We start from the raw sequence: 22,856 nt of genomic DNA, 5'->3' as shown, positions 1-22,856 counted from the left end.
CGCTATCCACACCACTTTTCTCTGCCTGGCCGAGCTCATCCTCACCCTGAACAACCTCTCCTTTAACTCTCTCACTTTCTTAAGACCAAAGTGTAGCCATGTGTACCTGCATGGGCGATGGTCATGATTGCTTCCTTATGGGGTACATGGAACATTCCTTATCAAGTACATCAATGACATCATTGGTTGCGGCTTCCCTTTCTTGTTCTGAACTGGAAAAGAAATTCTCAATTTTGCTTCCAATTTCCACCCTGCTCTCACCTTCAACTGGTCCATCTCTGACTCCTCTGTTCCCTTTCTTGACATCTCTGTTTCCACTTCTGGTGATAAGCTGGCTACCAATATCCATTACAAACTCACTAATTCCTATAGTTACTTTGATTAAATATCCTCACAGCCTGCTTTCTGTAAGGACTGCATCCTATTCTCCCAATTTCTTCGCCTCTGTCGCATCAATTCTGATCATGGCATCTTCCGTTGGGCGCCTCAGAAATGTCCACACTTTTCCTCAACCAAAGATTCCCTACAACCATGGTTGATAGGACTCTTAGCTATGTCCAAAGCATTTCCTGCACTTCTGCCCTCACCTCTTTCTTTCCCTCAAACAAAAAAATGATAGGGACCCCTGGTCCTCACTTACCATCCCACCAGCTACACCATCCAAAGAATTGTAAGCCACCATTTCTGTCACCTTCAATGGGATGCCACAACCAGACACACAATCCACTCCCCTCTCTTGTCAGCATTCCACAGGGGCTGTTACCTCCGGGACACAGTCGTCCACTCCTACTCCGTTGCAAACACCTCCCCACACCTCAATAGCATTTTCCCATGCAATCACAGAAAGCATAAACCTGCCTGTTTACCTCCTTTCTCCTCACATCCAAGGCCCCAGATGTATCTTCCAGATGAAGCAGCAATTTACTGAACTTCACTCAATATAGTCTACGGTTGTTCGCTGTTCTACAATGTTGTCTCCTCTACACTGGGGAGATGAAACACAGGCTGGGTGACTACTTTGAATAACATCTATGTTCTGTCCACATAAAAGACCCAGAGGTTACATTTGCCTGCCTCTTCAATACAGCGCCTTGTTCTGCGGCCAACATTTCTGTTGCAGACCTGCTACAGTGCTCTAACAGACCTCAGCTCAAGCTTCAAGATCAGATCTCATTTTCTGCCTGAGGACCCTCTAGGACTCAGTGTTGAGTTCAATAACCTAAGAGCTGAAAATGTATTGCTGGAAAAGCACAACAGGTCAGGCAGCATCCAAGGAACAGAAGATTTGACGTTTCGGGCATAAGCCCTTCTTCCTGAACACATTTTCAGCTCTGATTTCTAGAATCTGCAGACCTCACTTTCTCCTTCAATAACCTAAGAGCCTAGTTCCATCCTTACATATTTTATCACCACCCACACATCAGCCCTATTTTGTCATGGGTTGCTTTTAGAACAGCTGACCCATTTTCACCTACTGTCAGGCCTGTTATCACATACTACCATCTGCAAATGCATTTCCAAGAGAAAGACTTCCCGAAGTTGGAGTGTATCTTTATTGACATGAGATTTAAATCCTGGACATTCCTTTCCAGCTGTACTGCAGTTCACCACCATCTTCTCACAGACAATCAAAGATCAGCAAAAATTGCAAATAATGCTCACCACTCACATAAGAATTTTTAAAAATGAATTAATAAATTTTCCTGCTTCTTTCAGAACAACAAGGTGTGCAAAACAAGGCAGCAGAAGCTAATCTGATGGGTGCAGGTGTACTTTGGTGTCCAGAACTCTATGAAAAAGAGGGAGCAAGACATTATTAGAATCTCCAAAGCCTTAGATAAGCACTATCCTGGGATAGTATGCCAAAGAAAGCTGGTGGATATGTAGAAGGCTAGGTTCATCAAGAAGTGTACCAGATGGTGTGTTGTCTTTGTCAAGAAGTGCTGAGGAGACAAGTACCACAAGACTCAGGGCGTTGCTTAAACTTTGGAGCTTACCATGTCAGGCATGAGAATAATGTCCAACACCATTATTGTACTTGTCAACACAATGATGACCCAACATATGTCGAGCAAGCTCAGTTTTCACTTTATTATGATTTCAGCTGATGATAATAATGGGCAAATGAAATTTCAGAATGGAATCTGGCTTGATAGACCCTAAACTTAGCTTATTTTTAACTATGGAGCTCATTTACTGAACATAGCCATCAGAAACTGTTTGAGTGCTTCATGTTGTTTCTTTTTTAATGAACATATTATCAGTTACATTTAAACAATATTATACAAGGCAACAAAGTTGGAAAGACTTCATCACAAATCCCAGAAAAGGATTAAAACACAGATTATGCTTTTATCCAAGCAATGTGCTTACAAACACCCAATCCAACAAAGATTTAGCGTTATTTCCACATGAGGCTCAGGCCGGTGTGGCTCCAACTGTTTTATTTCTGTCTCAGTTCTGTGCATTCACCAAACACTTTTACATTTCAGCTGATATCTCTCCCTGAGACACACTAAAAAAACTGAAAGTGGAGTGGCATGGTGGCTCAATGTTTAGCATTGCTGCCTCAGAGTGTTATGAAGCCAGGTCTGGTTCTACCCATGGGTGACTAGGTGTAGAGTTTGCACATTCTCCCCATGTTTATGTGGATTTCCTCTGTGTGTTCCAGTTTCCTTCCTCAGTCTGAAGATGTGCAGATTAGGTGGATTGCCCATTCTAAGTTGCCCATAGTGTTCATGGAGGTGTAGGTTAGATGGATTATCCATGGTAAATAAAGGGTTACAAGGATAGGATAGGAGGGTGGGTCTGAGTGGACTGACCTTTGGAAGGTCAGTGTGGATTGGAAGGACTGAATGGCTTGTTTCCATACTGTAGGGATCCTATGAAGTAAGCTCACTATTACTTTAATATTAGAGCAAGTAAACAAAGAGGCCTCCAGACTTCTCAGTGCGAAGCTCACAAGAACAATTTTTAAACAAACAATGTCTCCCTCTTCCAAACACACAGAAGGTCAATTAAACTTCAAGTTATACAATCCAACATAAACAGTTTCCACCCTAAGTATGGGGCAGAAGTAGAAGCTCAGAGTGAAGTTATGTAAGCTTATCTTGCCATGATGCAAGCGCAAAATGTTGTCATCGTGGCTGTGAACTGCAGAGGGCAGAACATTTTGTTCAGGGCAGCCCAGCACCCTGTCATCCAAAAAATTACTAGGATTGCTGAAGCTGGAGCAACACTAACTCCATAGAGTATAGACTGGTGTGTCTCTGTAAAAGACAGCATCTGTTCTTCCACTACTGCTACTTCACCAATACCCTTGCTCTTGCTTTCCAACCAGCCTGGCCACACTGCTGAGAAACATTCAATAGTGCAGACCAATATTTAAGGCTCAGAGCTTGTTTGACACTGTCCTCCAGGGCCAACTACAGACCCTCCACTGAAAGTCATCAGCCCACGAGGGCAACACTACAAAGAAGCAAATGTAAAGACATAAGTATCACATGCAGGAATGCATGAATAATTCATAAATTTATGTATGCAACACAGAATTATTTGATTTATCATTTTTATTGGGATTTTTTGATTCTATGGTTTTTTTTGCAAAGCATACATTTACATGCTTTGACGATTGGCAAACAGGGAAAAGGTAAAGTGTGAGATGTTTGGTGAATTGGAAATTGGTGCTGCAGCACTCAAATGATTTCTGCACACACAATCCAGGTCAGGGATGAGGAGATTTTACAATTTCGTTTTGGTGGCAATGTAGCTTATTAATGTCCTGTTGACCTTTGGGAATTGAATTCCAGCTTTCATAAGTCTTTACAGCTCATGGATCTTTTTTGACAATCCTGTAAGATTGATTCATTTTCTGAACTTCTAAAAAAATGCATTTTAGTATGATCTTCTTTCGGGAGTTTCTAACATCATTGATGTTCAGCTGAATTGTTTTACATCAATAAATAATTCTAGCATGAAAAATGATGGCCACTGCTGTTTTCATACGGAGTCCACTATTCACCTGAACAATTAATATTGTCTGATATCAAATTTTTGTCATACGGGTGTATAAAGTTAAAGTCTGCTATTGAGGTTGTTTTTTGTATTAAGTTGTAAAACATTTGGTTTCTCTTGGCTGTAAAATGCATCAGTGGACAGTCAGTTTACTTAATCTATGTGTAAATGAGATTGTTTCATGTTAATTCTTATCAGCAGCTACGCTGACAGGCAACAGTATGTCCGCATGCATTGCTTTCGTCACAAAAGTGCCAAGGTGTCTGAAATTTCAGATCATTTACATTTGCTCATTCATTTGAATTGGATGAGATTTGCTCATAATATTACAATTAATCTTCAGGAAATGTTAAAACACTCATGTCTGATACTGAGGTTTACACTTAGATGCACTGTTTCTTTCATACTTGACTACTGAAATAACATTTTTAAAGCTGAAACTGGAATAGGCACATCTGTTTACCTTTTTGAATATTCATCAGCAAAGGGTACATTGCCTTTTGTTATGCTGAGAAGAGAAAGGGAATTGGCTCACCAGTTTCTAACAATCACCCGTTTAGTCACAGTCATCTTTTTGTTTCTTTTTGGCATGCAGTTGTCACACTTTAATTACAAAATGTTCAGTGGAAAATGATGGAGCCAATTACCAAGGCTTTTTTGAGTGAAAAAAGAGGAATTTTTTTCACCTTCCAATAATGTGTAAGAAAATAATAAAAATGCCACATCAAATATGCATACACAAACACAGGTAATAAGTTTAAAAGGGATACTGTCTGCTACAGGCATAGAGAAAAAGAAAGTACATGCAGTTAAAAGTCCTTAGGATCTGTGGGTGTTAGATTTTAGGCCTGAGAAAACAGTTCTTTGATTGTTTACATGTATCCAGGGCAGCAAGAGACTCCACAGATAACTGAATCCTTGGGAATTGGTGGTATTACCAAGTTGCCTTTTCACTAGTCAATGTATTCCAAGATGCTTAACGAAACAGGCAGAGAGGGAAAGCTTTCGCTCCTGTTTATTTCCAAATTAATTTTCCTCATCTTTGCTGCTCAGAAACAGCTGTTAAAATATAGTTGAATGCATATTCCACAGACTAACTCCATTGTCTTTCTAATATAGCAGAACATTTCATCTTCCAGTCGGTGAAATTATCATACATGTAAATTAAAGAGGAAATGCAAACTTATTGAAGTTTATTCAGTTGCCTGGTTTCGATGTCTTCAGATAAAGATAGTTGTTTCAGTTATTCCAAATGAGTTTCACAATATATCCCTCAGGCTATGGTCAGCTTCTATTGCTATCATTGTTGATCTATGTTTCTTCCTTTATAAAAGTCATTTTCATCCAAGTATAACAATTAGATGACGGAAGTGAAAAATTGATAATCCATTCTTTCTACTATTGAAAGTAAATTCAATTTTTAAAAATGAATAATGCAACTTACATTGACATATTTCTCTAGTTTCTTTCCTACTTTTCTCTTCATTTGGCCCCCTCTTTTGATTTCATTTCCGCTAAATTGCTGATCACTCATTCACTGACAAAGCAATGTCTCTTCTCCTCGGATAAGTTCTCTTCCCAGTTGTCATTACCCTTCATCCAAAACCTCAATGCTGGCTCCTTTGCCTTTGCTATACATGTCTACATCTCATATTTACCTCGCTTCTTTCAAGTCTTTGAATGTGTTGTCATCTTTTAAATCTGCAAACTTGAAGCTTTAACCTTTCCACTGAGACTTCTGTCTCTGCTATAGGAATGAAATAGCACTATTCAAAGTCAACAATGACATCCTTGTGACAGTGACTTTGTTGCATTATCCTTTTCTATTTTCACAATTCTATTTCTCAATTCTTACCCTTTTTTGTAGCCTTTGATGTAGTCAACATCTCCTTCTTCTCAGATAGCTGTCCTCCATAGTCTAGTGCAATATGATTGCCCTCTGGGTTAGCTGTGTTAGCATCTATCAAGTGTTAATCCAGAGACAATGTGGGATGACAGCCCAATACAGTAAGAAGGAACACTCATTAGTCAGAGGTGACATTTTAAGAGACTAGGTGGAAGCCCTGTCTTCCTTTTCAGATAAATGAGAAGCAGTCTCTGGCACTATCATGAAAAAAAGATGGGAGGTTCTTCACTGTATCTTACCCATTATTTATCTGTCAACCACACTACTGAAACAAATTACATAATCATGAGCGCCTTTCCGTGTTAGGTACAAATTGGCTGCTGTGTCTCATATTACAACATTGAATATGCTTCAAAAATGACCTTATTGCTTGGAAATTGCTTTGGGATGTCATGAGTTTGCAAAAGATTTCATATAAAGACAAGTTATAAATAAAAACGTCAATTATAGAAACCTTGGGCCTCCCATTTTGACAAAATGAATTGTTTGTTTTGGCAGAGTATTGTATAAATGGCCTTCACATACAAAATGCATTTGAAAATTGATTAAACATACTTTTAGTTTCTTATTAATGTTGCAATAATTTAAGATCACAAGTCATACAACACCAGGTTATGGTCCTTAAGGTTTATTTGAAACCACAAGCTTTCGGAGCGCTACTCCTTCATCAGGTGCCGACAGCTCTGAAAGCTTGTGATTTCAAATAAACTTATCGCACTATAACCTGATGTCATGTGACTTCTGATCTTATCCACACCATGTCCAACAGCAATACCTCCACATCATGGTAATAATTTAACAATTACATGTCATCTATAATGAATATGTAGTGTTTTTATTTATCTTGTTGTTGTAACCACATTCTTACACCTTCAATTTATACCCCATGTTCCAATATTATGTGTGCTAGTCCAGTGACAATATAAAGGAATAAGTGCTATCAAAGCTGCTAGGTTAGATAAATGATATTGGAGACAGAGTTTGATAGCATTCAGGACATGGAACTAAGTCAAGTGAGAGATGATTTTATGATTTACATGTATGTCATAGACTACAAAAATGTTACTTCTGAAAATCTAGCCTCAAATGATTATTTGTCTTGATTACAGATAGAATTTTGAGAGTCATAATGCTGGGTGAAAATGCTAACATCTACTTGCACACATTTCCTCCCAAATAGAAAAGATTACTTACCACAATATGATTGCTTTTCATCGGATTTATCTTTGCAGTGCACAATTCCATCGCATGCCAAATGGTATCCAATACAGTCTTTGTTCCCACATTCAAATTCAGTGTGAATATTGCAAGATGAGTTTGCGGCTGAAACAAATGTCAACATTCATTTTTTGAGCGAATAATATTGGCACAAAATATTCCTTTGCTTGGAAGAAGACCAAAAGTAAATGGTTTATAAATTTTGCAATATTTTACAAACACGTTCTTTGCCAATAGCTAGCAGTAGTCCTGGATTGAATAAGGTAATTTCCATAATTTCCTTGTTTCCTTATCTAGATAACCTTTTTGAGCTTAGCAAATGCATCCACTAAAAACCATTAAACTGAGACTTTATTTCAAACATGGATCATAAATTGATCAAATCATGTGAGATTTGATCAACTTTCCTTTTTATTGTTAAGTTCTGCCGTTCAAGAATGCTAACATGTGCACTGTATCACCCGAGAAACTATCATTGTGTGATAAAAGCTTTGAATTTTTTATATATTTGTATGTAATCCTTGATAATTTCAACAAAGTGTTCACCCATTTCTAACAAAACAATATTAAAATAGAGATAATGTGTGGACTCTAATGGGATATGAGCAACATGCGTTATGGCAATAATGGCAGAATCAGTAGTCAAGAACAGCAAACCCTATCTTGACAGTTACTTGCCTTTAACAACCACCAAACCTCAAACAGATCGTTGTTTGTAGCAAGCTGCCCGGCTCTCTTGACAACTCCATACAACCCTGTCATGGTAGGTGCTGCAAGACGTGTCAGAGTGTGGACATAGATACCACCATTACGCGTGGGGACACCTCCCACTTTGTACATGGCAGGTACTCATGTGACTCACCAACATTGTCTATCTTATACATTGCAGGCAAGGATGCCCGGAGACACGGTACATTGGGGAAACCGAGCAAAGGCTACGACAACGGATGAATGGGCATCACACAACAATCAACAGACAGGAGGGTTCCCTCTCAGTTGGGGAAAACTTCAGTGGTCCAGGACATTTAGCCTCAGACCTTCGGGTGACCATCCCCCAAGGTGGACTTCAGGACAGGCAGCAGCGAAAAGTGGCCAAGCAGAGGCTGATTGCTAAGTTCGGTACCCATAGGGAGGGCCTCAACTGGGATCCTGGGTTCATGTCACATTACAGGTGACCACTGTTGCACTATACACACACAGATACTCCTACACACACACACTCTCACATACACACAGGCACTCCTATATACACATACACACGGACCCACAAACACACAGACGCGCACACAGACACTCTTACAGAGACATACACTCCCACACTCACACATGCACCTCCTCACAGACTTAAGACACTCTGCATTCACTACACACACACACATACACTTTCTCACACTCACAACCCCCAACCCAGACAGACAAAGACCCACATGCACACATATATTTTGTGGGGTGAATTTGTACTTGCAGGATTACATTGTACTTTGCTCAAAAACTGCATGCATTCATGTAGAACTCTGAGCTCAAAAACTGCATGAATTTATGTAAAACTCCATTATCTCACTTTTTAGAGTAGAATCAATCTAAACATCATGGCATAGACAGAGAACACAGGGGGCCAACACCTTTAACACATTGTCTAGCTATCACTATTGTTAACAGCTAACCCGAGAATGCAACTTTTTAATATAAAAAAGGTTTTGTGATTTACACATGAAAGAAGTGAAACTCTCACTGTATTCTAACAGATGAAAGGCTTAACAGACATTCAATTTTTCCATATCTAATTTCAGTTACATCACACTGTAAACTTTTGCTATAAATTCTGTGTGTTAGGATTGAGCCCTCCACTACCACCTGATGAAGGAGCGTCACTCCGAAAGCTAGTGTGCTTCCAATTAAACCTGTTGCACTATAACCTGATGTTGTGTGATTTTTAACTTTGTACACACCAGTCCAAAACCAGCATCTCCAAATCATATCTTGACAGTGGAAACAACCCATGTCACTTTTAATGATTTTCACTAATGGTGTGGCAAGATTCTTGCTAGGCTGAGGTGAGTTGCTAATTGACAGTCATTATTGCTTGTTAAATGACTCGTTAATAGCCCAAGTCACTTCATTAATATTGAGTCTTCCTTCTTAACAAACTTACCAATGTCAACACTGGAAAAAAACCCTGATTAGGAAACCAGAGGACGTCCCCTGTGGATTCAGTTCGCTGCTTGCTCTGAGCAACCTCCATATTGTAGATCAGGCACCAACATCTCAGGATCCACTCAAGGGCACTGGCCACATGCAGCCCACGTTTATGGAAATTGGCATCTACATGTGTCACCCTCTATGTGCCCCACTCATGGCACATTTCTGATCCACTTGCAAGATGCTTCTGCATTTCAATGCTGCACTTCAGGCTGCATGAACAACTATAAGACTATAAGACATTGAAGCAGAAATTAGGCCATTCAGCCCATTGAGTCTGCTCCGCCATTCAATCATGGCTGATAAGTTTATCAACCCCATTCTCCCACTTTCTCCCCATAACCATTGATTCCCTTCACAATCAAGAACCTATCTATCTCAGACCTAAATATACTCAATGGCCTAGCCTCCACAGCCTTCTGTGGCAGTGAATTCCATAGATTCACCACTCTCTGGTTGAAGAAGTTTCTCCTTATCTCTGTTCTAAAACATCTTCCCTTTACTCGAAGGCTGTGCCCTCAGGTCCTCGCCTCTCCCATCAATGGAAATCACCTACCACTTTTTTGTCGACTCTCCTAACCTGTCCAAATCCTTCAGAGCCTCTCCCCACCTTCTCAATACTGACTGTTCTTCTATCTATCTTTGTATCATAAGCAAACTTCACTAGAATGCCTTAATTTCCTTCATCTAGATCGTTAATCTATAAAGTATAAAGGGGTGGCCCCAACACTGACCCTTCTGAACGCCACTTGTCACCGCTGCCATCCTGAGGATGTCCCTTTCATCCCGACTTTCTGCTTTCTGCCAGACAGACAAGCTTCTATCCATGTTAGCACCTTGTCTCTAACACCATTACAATTATCATTGTAGTGTAGCTGCAAGGACACTGTGCATTCAGGAGCACTCACTCAGATTGTGGACTGGAGCAAGCTTTATATCTGAGCTCTCTTCTTGCTCATTCACATTAGACCTATCTGGATTCTAACAGCATTGATGCCTTGCCTTAGCTTTTCATTCATTGCCCCACAGACTCACTGTACTGCAGTTTTGCTGTGTTATTCAGTTGTTGCAAACAAAAAGCCAAAAAGTTTGTTATAACTTTTGTTTGCATCCAGGTAGGGACACTGAGCCTTTGCTTCTCAGCATACTAAGCCAAAGACAGGCTCTGATTCCAGCCCATGGTTTGCTCGGGATAGTCAGAGCCAGGGTCTTCCTTCAAAGAGATTGAGAATACAAATGATGGGCAACACCTGTGTTAACTGTTTCTGTCCTATTATTGGCTGCTTTCCTTTTGGAATGCAAAAAAAGGCAGGTATTACAGGAGATGCAAGTGGGTGACACAACTATTATAACTGGTATAGATACAGAGGTGTCCAAAATGCGCGAGTAGGCAGCTCAGAAGATATGCAAGTAAATAGTATCATGGGTTAGTTTAGGTGAGAGTGAATGGAGAAGATGTTGGAGGCATTGTGACACTTGTAGAGAATGAGGTAATGATCAAAAGATCCTCTGGCAGAGTGGAGAGGGGCATTGATCTTCTCCCTACAATGTTGTTCATTCCTTCAGATGGCTGAGACTACTTTAACCTGGATGGCAACCTTGGACTAGACTGGCATGGTCTCGTGTCATGGCCTCCACTGTTGCTCCTCAGGGAAGATGAAGTTGTGGCTATATACCATTTCATCCAGCAGGACCTCATAAATCTTGTGCACAAATCACGGCACTGAATTGCCCTCACTATTACTTCTGGGGCAAATGTCCAGAACATGGTGCATGGCAGCTCTGGACTGATGGGTGGTTATCTGGGTGCACTATGTTCTTTTAAAAATGGCATGACCACAAGAGGTGCTGGTGAATTCTGGGACATGTACCTGATTAGTCAATTCTTCAGGAATGGCATATGCCAAGATGGAGTGAAAATTATACATAAAAAATGCCATAGGAACATAGTAAGCAATTAATGAGGCAGATTTGCTAAGGTATTGCAAATGAGCTTGTTAGGTTTTGCAGCACAAACCCTCAAAAGAAGTTGAAGCAAGTCAGACATAGCCAAAAAAAAGAATTCAGCCCAAAAAAATTTCTTATGAAGTTTTCATGTGCTTCTCTTGCAGGGTATGGAACATTTACTGATCCTAGCCTCCCAGTGGGGATTCCCACTCAAAAGATAATTCAGATCAGAGGATCAAGATTAAAGTGTTTTGCTGTTAACTCCCAACTCAGCTCACTCAAGTCAAGCTCCCTGCTGAAGGTATTTGATCATTACATTTCTCCAGAGTAATTTCATGCAAGTATATATTTCAGCCCATGGAAGATGACACTTGGTGACCTCTCAAATGTGTTAAGCCTTTGTACACACATACAGCAGAAGGTCTGTGCTATCATTGATAATAGTACAGCACCAAATGTATGCAATTAAAACCATTTGAACTTTAGAAGCATCAAGACAGGTAGAATTAAAAGGGCTAAATTAAAAGTTGGACCACATTTTTAGATAAAGTCAACATCCCCATACACCAACTCCAGATTATATCTTCAACATTCAAACAAAACCAAAACAACCAAAAGGCAAGGTGGCTCAGTGGTTAACACTGCTTCCTCACAGCACCAGGGTCCCAGATTTGATTCCAGCCTTGGACAACTGTCTGTGTGGAGTTTGCACATTCTCCCCGTGTTTGCATGCGCTTCCTCCGGGTGCTCCCGTTTCCTCCCACAGTCCAAAGATGTGCAGGTGAATTGTCCATGTTAAATTGCGCATAGTGTTAGGTGCAATGCCAGAGTGAAATGGGTCTGGGTGGGTTACTCTTCGGAGGGTCAGTGTGGACTTGTTGCGCCAAAGGGCCCGTTTCCATACTGTAGGGAATCTAATCTAATCAAATCAAAAGGCATATTTCAGAATATCAAGAATGCCTCAGAGGGCTAAGGAAATTTGGCAGGACCACAAAATCCCTTACAAATTTTTACAGATGCACCACAGAAAGCATCACAATTTGATATGCCAACTGCTTTTCCCAAGACCCCAATAAATTACAGAGAATTGTGAATGCAGCCCAGTCCATCACAAAAACCAGTCTTCCTTTCATTGACTCTGTCTACACTTGCCATTGCCTCAGGAAAGCAGCCAACATAGTTAAAGACCCGTCCCATCTGGTTATACTCTCTTCCACCCAAGAGACAGAAGATACAAAAGTTTAAAAACATGCACTAATGGATTCAAGAACAGCTTCTTCCCTGCTGTTATCAGATTTATGAATGGACCTCTCATATATTAGAGTTTATCTTGCTCTGCATGTTCTCTGTAACACTATATTCTACATTTTGTTCTATTTCCCTGATTTACTTTTGTCCAGTATGATTTGTCTGGATAGCACGCAAAACAATACTTTTCACTGTATTTCAGTACATGTGACAATCGTAAATTAAATTAAGTCAAAATGCTCACAAGATATTATATTATTTTGATCGAATGTTAATAAGCTGAAATTGTTAAATCTTGGGCAGGAGTGTGGGGGAAGTCAACTTACCAACACATCTGTTGTCATCTAACAGTATTCGTTCTCCTCTACAAGAACAATTTACTTGACCATCAGCAGTCAGCAAGCAGAGATCATGGCAACCCCCATTCATTATCTTGCATGGAGACAGTTCACCTAGTTTAAAAGAAACGGTTTCCTGTCACTGTTGAAACATGCCTTTACTAACAAGGCAGAACAAGTATATTCCAGAGCTCCTTCACTATTTGTTATTAAAAAAACACAAGAACCTTCAGAGACTTCTGCTCAGTCATAAATCCCAGAGATTATTCAAAAGAACTTGATATTTTGATTTTTACCAAAAAGTAGTCAGTTTCAGAGTACAGTTCCTGCTTAAAATAACTATGCAACCTGTGTGCAATTACTCAATCATTACTTTAGATGTCTAAAATTTTAACTTTGATTTTATTAATATAACTTTTCAGTCTGCAAACATACAAATCAACAACACCAATTCTCAAAATCAGGGACAATTGTTTTAGTTGTTAACTGCATTGTTATGGCTTCAAATAAAAACTAGCTTTTGCTGGGAAGCTGCCTAGTCCTTTTTCTCAACATTCTCAGTCAGATGGATTGCAATTTATTTGATGTTACTTACTTCAAGCTATGTGCTGGAAAGTAAATTGAAATGTTATTGCCACCGATTGAGCAAAACATATTTCAGACTTCATTTGCATCAACAAAACTCAAAAAATTACACATATGGCATGTAGTGCATGGAAATGTTTACATTCTGGAAAGCTATTCTGAAGTACAGATAAAATTGAAATCAACTGTTGTCACAGGAATCGACCAGTCAGGAGCAGGATGAGGCATTCACACTTGTTCTCCCCATGTAATAAGATCATGGTTGATTTGGTTCTACACTCAAATCCACTTTCCATCCTATCCACAAGAAGTAAATACTGATTCAATATGCACAAGTGTGAGATGCCCACCTCTCGCACTATTTCTAGTAGGTTCATAACATCAACTTTAAAACAAATTAAAACTAAAAAGGGCAAGTAAATAATATTAATGAAAATATAAACACATTCAATTATCATTTAAGGAAAAAGAAGACATACAAGTATCAGAATATTTAACGCAACTTACAGTTGTTGGTATCATTAGACACAACCATAATTCCCATTGGTTGATGTGCTGTATCTGAACGCAACACTTTAACATCTCCTCCTGTGTACTTATCACAGCGCATTACAGATCTCTGCATCCAGTCTGTCCAGAAGATGTAATCACCATAAATAGCTAAGCCAAAGAAAGTGCCTGGTCCAGATTTCAGAACTACCTGTGTATTGGAAACCCAAGAGGGAGAAAAAAATTAAAACTATTTCTTGACCAAAACTGAGTTACAAGAATGAAAATCATTGTCGAGCTAATGTTATGGACTGATCTGTTCAAATAACATTGGCAATCAGGAAACATATTCCTTGTAACTTTTGCTCAATAATTTTCATCAAGTTGAAGAATTGTTCAAAACTGAAATGGATCATTTAGCTCGATTGATCCGTGCCAAGCAGAATTTTATACCTTTGGTATCAGTGAAGAATATCACAAAGGCTGCATAGGCAACAACCTTCATGTCCAAAAGAAATTACATACCCAAAAACATTTTCTCCCCCTTTCCCCAACTCTGTTTTTCACACAAGTTAGAGCAAAAAGCAAAGCAAATTACAGCACAGGAACAGGCCCTTCAGCCCTCCAAGCCTGCACCAATCCAGATCCTCTATCTAAACCTGTCACCTGCTTTCTAGTAATCTGTATTCCTCTGCTCCCTGCCTATCCATGAATCTGTCTAGATATATCTTAAATGATGCTATCGTTCCCGTCCCTACCACCTCCACTGACAATATGTTCCAGGCACCCACCACCCTCTGCGTAAAGCACTTTCCACATGTATTTCCCTTAAACTTTGCCCCTGTTACTTTGAACTTGTGACCCCTAGTAATTGAGTCCTCCACTCTGAGAAAAGCTTCTTGCTATCCGCCCTGTCTATATCTCTCATGATTTTGTAGGCTTCAGTCAGATCTACCCACAATCCCCAAATTTCTAATGAAAATAATCCTAATTTACTCAACCTCTCTTCATAGATAGCAATCTCCATGCCTGGCAACATGCTGTGAACCCCCCTCTGCAATCTCTCCAAAGCATCCACATCTATCTGGTAATGTGGCGACTCGAACTGCATGCAGTATTCCAAATGTGGCTGAACCAAAGTACTATACAACTGCAACATGAATTGTCAACTCTTGTACTCAATACCTTGTCTGATGATGGAAAGCATGCTGTATGCCTTCTTGACCACTCTATCGACTGGCATTGCCACCTTTAGGGTACAATGGACCTGAACAGCCAAATCTCTCTGTACATCAATTTTCCCCAGGGCTTTTCCATTTACTGTAGAGTTTGGTCTAGGATTGGATATTCTAAAATGCATCACCTCACATTTGCCCAAATTGAACTCGACCATTTCTCTGCCCAGTTCTCCAATCCATCTATATTCTGCCACGTTCTCTGACAGTCCCCTTCACTACGTGCTATTTCACCAATCTTAATGTCATCTGCAAACTTATTAATCAGACCACCCATATCTTCCTTCAGATCGTTTATGTGCATCCGAGTCAAACGTGGTGCTGGAAAAGCATAGCCACTGAGGTAGCATCTGAGAAACAGGAGAGCTGACATTCCTGATGAAGAGCTTATGCTTGAAACGTTGACTGTCCTGCTCCTCAGATGCTGCCTGACCAGTTGTGCATTTCCAGCACCACACATTTTGACTGATTTCCAGCAACTACAGTCCTCAATTTCTCCTCATTTATGTAAATCCCAAACAACAGAGGTCCAGCATGGATTTCTGTGGAATACCACAGGTCACAGTTCCTCAATTTGAGAAATTCTTTTCCACCACTACTCTCTGTATCCTGCTGCCCAGTCAGTTCTCCAGCTCATACATCTCATACCCCATGTGACTTCACTTTCTCCATCAGCCTATCATGGGCTACCTTATCAAATGCCTTAGTGAAGTCCATTTATATGGCATCTACAGCCCTTCCCTCACCAATCAAGTTTGTCACTTCCTCAAATAATTCTATTAGGTTGGGAAGACATGATCTTCCCTGCACAAAATCATGTTGCCTATCACTGAATAGCCCATTTTCTTCTAAATGGGAATATACCCTGTCCCTCAGTATCTTCTCTAGCATTTTCCTATTACTGATATCAGGCTCGCTGATCTATAATCATCTGGATTATTCCCGCTACCCATCTTAAGCAAGGAGACAACATTAGCAATTCTCCAGTCCTCCAGGACCTCACCTGTGTTCAAGGATGCTGCAGAGATATCTGTTAAAGCCTCTGCTATTTCCTCTCTCACTTCCTTCAGTAACCTGGGATAGATCCCATCTGGACCTGGGGACTTCGCCACCTTAATGCCTTTTAGAATACCCAACACTTCTTCCCTCCTTATGCCAATTTGACCAAGAGGAATCAAACATCTATCCCTAACCTCAATATCCTCTCCTTGGTGAATACTGATGCAAAGTACTCATTAAGAATCTCACCCATGTTCTCTGACTCCACACATAAGTTTCCTCCTTTGTCCTTGAGTGGGCCAACCCTTTCTCTGGTTACTCTCTTGCTCCTTATATATGAATAAAAGGCTTTGGGATTTTCCATAACCCTCTTTGCTAAAGATATTTCATGACCTCTTTTTGCCAAGTTAGCTCCCAACCTTTGCAGTTAACATTTATCTACAACAGAAACAGAAAGTGCTGGAGAAATTCAGCAGGTCGGGCAGCATCTATGGTAAGAAGAACAAAGTTAACCATTTAAGTCTGATATACCTGTAGGATTCAACTGTATTTTGTTAACTATTTTAACACAATAAAACCCAATTGATATTTAATGGTATAAGAACCAGCTGTGGTTGAATATAAATAACTCTCACTGAGATATAGTATGATTTTATCTAACTCGATAACATTGATAATTGGTTATTTTCTGCTTAATCATACCCGAAATGATGACTGAATGACTGATAATTGCTACAAACAAATAGTTTTAATAACAGAAAATCTACATCTTTATTTATTAGAATGCTCTATTGCCATTTATTTTGTAGCCTAATTCATCATTTAGCACACAATATTGTGTAATGATCAAAATGCTGGAATAGCTTCATCAGTCATTCATTCTAAGACCTTACGATGAACTTGAAATGGCAAATTTTAATGAGTTGGTAGTTGTGGAAAGAGGCATGTCATGAAAATAAGTTCAATTACTCTTTGTGCACTAAACAATGATTAATGGATTTCAGAACAGTTATTATCAATGATTAATCAGTCTTAATCATCACAAATTACACCCTTAATCAATGCTGAACTGTAATTTACAATTACTCTGAGTGAATCAAAGTGATATAGATTTTCCAATACCAACAGTGGTATAGAAAAGTTAAAAATGGGTCGGTTTACTGCTAGTTTGTGGTTTATAATGTTCTGAATCAAAGATATTTGGTGCACTGTTAAAATGAAATGGGAAAAATAGGAATTATGCATAACTGGTGGAAGATCATCGGTGAGAGTGAATGAGTGAAAGTTGCATGTAAAAGCCAAATTGTGATTTTGTTATGTTTAAAATGTCTTGATATACCTGGAGTGTTAAATACAAAGAACATGGGCCAAAAATGTCAAATAATGGAAGAAAAGAACAAGTGAGAGAACTGGTAGGAGCATGTGAGAAGTTACATTCAGCAATTACATATTGTTCAAAGAGAAGGAAAGTGCTTCATTGTTTCACAAAGGAAACATTTGGTTTGCCCTCAGTTTCACTTTCATGGTGTTTATTATGACATAGCGCAGCACTCTCAGGATTGCAATGGTATCAAATCATTCTGCAGCATCTCCTTCCCTGTGACCTCCACAATTGTGGATGATAAAAACCATAATTTCATGAAAACAGCATCACTTCCAGATACTCCTCCAATTTGCACATTTAACCTGACTTAGAAATATAACATTGCTCATTCACTGCTGCTGGATCAATATCCTCCAGTTCCCATTTAGTATTATTATGAACACTGACTGCGAACGTTGCCACAGTCTCAAAGGATTACAGACTGAGTTCTCATTAGAGATAGAGACGGAGGGACCAGTGGTAGTGTTATTAACTTGAGGATCGACACATCTCAGGTAAAGAAAAGCATGGCCTTCACAATGACCTCAACTAGTGAAGGGATTGAATGTACACCGATGTATCATGCAACATTACAAACCAGCCAGCTAAGCTAACTGATAGTGGCACACTACAATAGCAAGGACTGTAACAGTTCGAAAGGTGTCCCTAATTAATGCAACCTTCTCAGCATCATTCACATTCTCACAATAAAATTAAATGAACTTCCAATCTTAGTTGGTAAAATTCTAGCTAATTATCTAAGTAGACCTTATTGCTTGCTTCTTCTTAATTTGGCCCAAAGAGGATCTTCAATATGATGGTTAGTTGCTCCCTTTATTCAGTGGACTGTGAATCAAGGTTGCTGTCCACTGGTGAGGAACATCTCTGGCAATGGGAATGCACTGGGGAAATGTACCCATACAGCTCCCAGCCACAACATACTGTGAGCAGGCTGAAGTGTTGTTGAGTCAGATTTTTGCCACATACTGGAGAGGAAACTCTACTTTCTGGAGCTGCCACCTCTTCTGAATCCCGGTTGCATGAGGCCTCTGCAGTGGAAGCTACTGGGTCTGCAGGCGGTGCATCAAGGAGGCCCAATGGATTCAGGATTGAAATAACCTGGAGTATTTTAAAACAGGGAGGTGAAGTATAGGTAGGTAGGTAGGAGGGACAGTGTGGGTACTATTAATTTAAGGGGGAGGGGCCATAGATTAGAAGGGGTACTCTCCACCCATTATCACAGAGTAGGCAGGCTAATGCTCAGGTCAATTGAGTTTCATTTATTGCACTTACCTACAATTGGCAGGTTATGTATTACAGCACTTACACACACTCGATATTCAGTGGATGAGTTCAGGGAGCCTGAGATGCTGATGGGCTGGGCACACACCCTACTGCCTGTGCCTCCCCTGTCAAAAACATTCCTGCTGGGAGCAGGTAATACGTAGTCCCTGGTTTCTCACCAAATATCATTCAGTTGTTGTTAATTTATTACTGGATCTGAATGCTTTACATTTCTGTTCATTCCCTTGAATACTGAAGTATGTTCTCTCGTACAGGTTAATTTAAAAATGCACTGGTTGTGGAGGATGCTGATATCAGTTCTCATGAAATATTCAATGTAGTGTGAATAGCTAGAGATCCTCTTGATAACTATACTTTCCGATGCTCACAGAGCGGTTCCATACCTACGTGCAAATGCACGCATGTGTGCACACAGACACACAAATGTACATACATAAAGAAATAAGGTGTCCTGCCATGTCTGTTTAACATTTATCCTCCACACTGCCAAGTCAGGTTCCCATGTGGCTATTCTGTTCCACTATCACTTTTCCTCTTTCAGTTAAACCACATATTCAACCTTTCCTTAAAATGTTGACATTCAGCTATTGTTTTCCAGGATCTCACAACAGCAGCATTTAAAAAAAAATCAATGATGTTCTGTCCCAAGTCATTTACAAAAGCAAAATAAAACTTATGATCTATCAGGCCAGGTATCAGTCTGAGATCTGATTCATCCTGTCTGATTAGCAACTGGGATCACAACACCACAAAATCCAATTCTGATAGGGTTCTTTGATGCCTGATGAAAGGCTTATACCAGAAACATTGACTCTCCTGCTCCTTGAATGCTTTCTGAACTGCTTTGCTACTCCAGCATCACATTTTTGACTATATTTCTTGGATGCCACACTGGGTATAATGCTGCTTTGATGTCGAGGGTAGTTACTCTCATTTCACCTCTTGAGTTTAATTTTTTTATATAATGTTAGATCAAAATTGGAATGAGATCAGGAGCTGAGTGACCCTCTCCAGCCTTATACTGAGCATTGGTGAGCAGTTAAATCCTTTGCAAGTGTCACTTGCCAGTACTGTTGACAAACCTTTCCATTATTTTACCAATGACTGGGAGTAGACTGATGCCAATTGATGGATTGAATTTGTCCCTTTTTTGTGTGGATAGGACATACCTGGGCAATTTGCCAGATTTCCTGTAAATGTTAGTGTTGTAGGTATGCTGGGTCAGCTTGGCTATGGGAGTGACTAGTCGAGATGTTTTTTTCCGTAATGGAATCATAATTAAAATTGCAGGAAGAAATCCTACCAGTTTCAGATGGGTTTTCCTGCCTGGTCGAAAGAGAAAGCAATGACAGTGGGATCCAAATTGGTGAGTCACCCAGCTGAAATGAACTGCCTGCCTGCTTGTTGTCTATTAAAAAGCAAACTAGTCAGTCTTTTCATTGATTGGTTATGACCAATAGACCTGGCTGAAACAAAACATTTGGCGCATCAGGTCTGTTCCATCATTCAATGAGATCTTGGCTGATCTGGTAATTTATTGCACTTACCTACAATTGGCAGGTTATGTATTACAGCACTTACACACACTCGAAATTCAGTGGATGAGTTCAGGGAGCGATGGCCTCATGGTATTATCACTGGATAATTAATCCAGATATAGAGGTAATGTTCTGGGGATCTGGGTTTGAATCCTGCCAGAGCAGATAGTGGAATTTAAACTCAATTAAAAATCCGGAATTAAGAATCAAATGATGACCATGAATCCATTGCTGATTGTCAGGAAAAGCCCATCTGGGTCACTAATGTCCTTTAAGGAAGGAAGCTACCATCGTGCTCTGGTCTGGCCGACATATATCTAGACCTTTAACTCTTAACTTACGGGCAATAAATGTTGGCCTAGCCAATGATGCCCTCTCCTGTGAGTGAATAAAATCCTCAACTCCTGCCTCTTGATTCCCTTACAGACTGAAATAACATCTATCTCAGTCTTGAATGTACTTACTGACCCAGTGTGGGGTTAAAAAAAAATCCACATCTTCACAAAACACTGCAAGACAAAAATCCCATTCACCTTTGTCTTAAATGTGTGATCCTCATTCTGAGATGAATTCCTAATTCTGAGACTTTCCTACAAGTGGAAGCAACCTTTCTCATCTACCTTGTCAAGTTCTTGCATCTATGTTTGAATCAAGTTGCTTATCATTCTTCTATATTCCTACCAGTTCAGGTCCAAGCTATTCAACTTCTCCTCCATAAGACAATCCATCCAAACCTGCAATCAGCCAAGAGAAACATTTGATGGACATCCATCAATGTTATTTGTTATTATTATTATCTCATGGGATGTGGGCATCGCCTGCTGCTCAGCATTCATGGCTTGTCCCGAGTTGCAGTTGAGAAGGTGTTGAACCATTGTTGTCTATGTGCTGTAGCATGACCTACAATTCACTTCGGGAAAGAATTCCAGGATTTTGATCCAGTGACAGTGAAACAGCTGTGATATATTTCCAAGTCAGGATGGTGAGTGGCTTTGAGGGGAACTTACATGTAGTCGTGTTTCCTTATATCTGCCCCCCTTGTCCTTCTAGATGGAAGCAGTCGTGTGTTTGGAAGGTATTGTCTGTGGTTCCTTAGTGAATTTCTGCAGTGTATCTTGTTAATCGTACACACTGTTCTATTGACTGTCGGTGATGGCTGGAGTAGATGCTGGTGGATCTGGTGTCTATCAAACAGGCTGATTTGTCTTGGATGGTATCAAGCTCCTTGAGTGTTGTTGGAGCTGCAGCCAATCAAGCAAGTAGGGACTATTCTATAACACTCATAACTTGTGCCTTGTAGATGAACATGCTTTGGGAGTCAGGTGGCAAGTTACTTGTTGTTGTATTCCTGGCTTCTGGTGTGCTCTTGTAGGCCCAGTGTTTACATAGCTAGCCCAATTGAGTTTCTGGCCAATAGTAACCCCAAGGGTTTTGATTGTGGGGGGATTCAATGATGGTAATATTGTTGAATGTTGAGGGATGGTGATTAGATTGTCTTTACTCGAGATGGCCATTGCCTAGCATTTATGTGATGAGAATGTTATTTACCAGTTGGCAACTCAGGCCCTGATATTGGCCAGATCTTGTTGCATTTGAACATGAAGTCTTTCACTATGTGAGGAATCACAAATGGCACTGAAAATTCAGCAAACATTGACAAACATTCCCACTTCTGACCTTATGATGGAGGGAAGGTTATCAATGAAGCAGCTGAAGATGGTTCAGTCTGGGACACTACCCTTCCAATAGGATTGCAGCGGAGTAAAGTATTGAGCCCAAAGCTGGTCTTTTTTGTCCACTTTTCTTCTTAATTATTTTACTTTTATCTCCCTCACTTCTCTTCCTTTTGTTCCCTTTTATTTTACTGTGCCCTTGTTGAAGAGGTTGGTCACAGCGTTGCATTGGTGGCGGCGAGTGAGCCCGGCTTAGACATGAGTGAACACAGCATGGACTCATAGCAGCAGTATCAGAGTTTAGGTTCCCGTTGGCTTCTGCATTGACGAGATGGTCCTGGCGCTGACTCATGGCTGTTGGGGGCAGAGGTGAGTTTAGGTTTCTGATGGCATCAATCTCCAGTGCAGATTCATGGAGGAGGTGGTGGATGTGAGTTTGAGCTGATGTGTTACCCAATGGCATCGGTAACAGCTGCATTGGCAAGAACCAGCAAGGTCTCATTGTGATGAGCACTTTAGTAGAAATGTGTTGGCATCAAAGAATGCGACTTGTGTTCCAGCAGCAGCATGACAAAGCTGACTCGTGCCTGGCCATCAGGTCCATGGCCCATGGCAGAGAACTTAACAAGAAGCACTGTAATGTTGGGCAGTTTTTCTTTATTTCATTATTGTTTTACTTTTGTATTCCATGTTTTTGTTTATTTTTCTGTTTTAAGATGGTGCCATAGAGTTGCAAAACTGTACAACACTTCTAACTGTATTTTGTGACAAAATACACGTGACAATAAATAAATCAAAT

General features: G+C 40.1%; 1 protein-coding gene across 1 annotated transcript in view; it reads right to left on the bottom strand.

Annotated features, from left to right (window-relative positions):
- The window catches only part of LOC132817331 (low-density lipoprotein receptor-related protein 1-like), a 1,680,787-nt gene that overhangs the window by 321,500 nt on the left and 1,336,431 nt on the right, over positions 1–22,856 (bottom strand). The window contains exons 45-47 of the mRNA XM_060827740.1: positions 13,963–14,155; positions 12,859–12,984; positions 7,115–7,243 (exon numbers count right to left, since the gene is read on the bottom strand). Of these exons, the coding sequence (XP_060683723.1) occupies positions 7,115–7,243; positions 12,859–12,984; positions 13,963–14,155 (448 nt within the window). The remainder of the gene's footprint in view (positions 1–7,114; positions 7,244–12,858; positions 12,985–13,962; positions 14,156–22,856) is intronic.

This window comes from Hemiscyllium ocellatum, chromosome 7 (assembly GCF_020745735.1).
Source record: "Hemiscyllium ocellatum isolate sHemOce1 chromosome 7, sHemOce1.pat.X.cur, whole genome shotgun sequence".
Classification (NCBI taxonomy): domain Eukaryota; kingdom Metazoa; phylum Chordata; class Chondrichthyes; order Orectolobiformes; family Hemiscylliidae; genus Hemiscyllium; species Hemiscyllium ocellatum.
The sequence above is the reverse complement of the archived record's forward strand: the minus strand, read 5'-3'. Positions and strand labels throughout refer to the sequence as shown.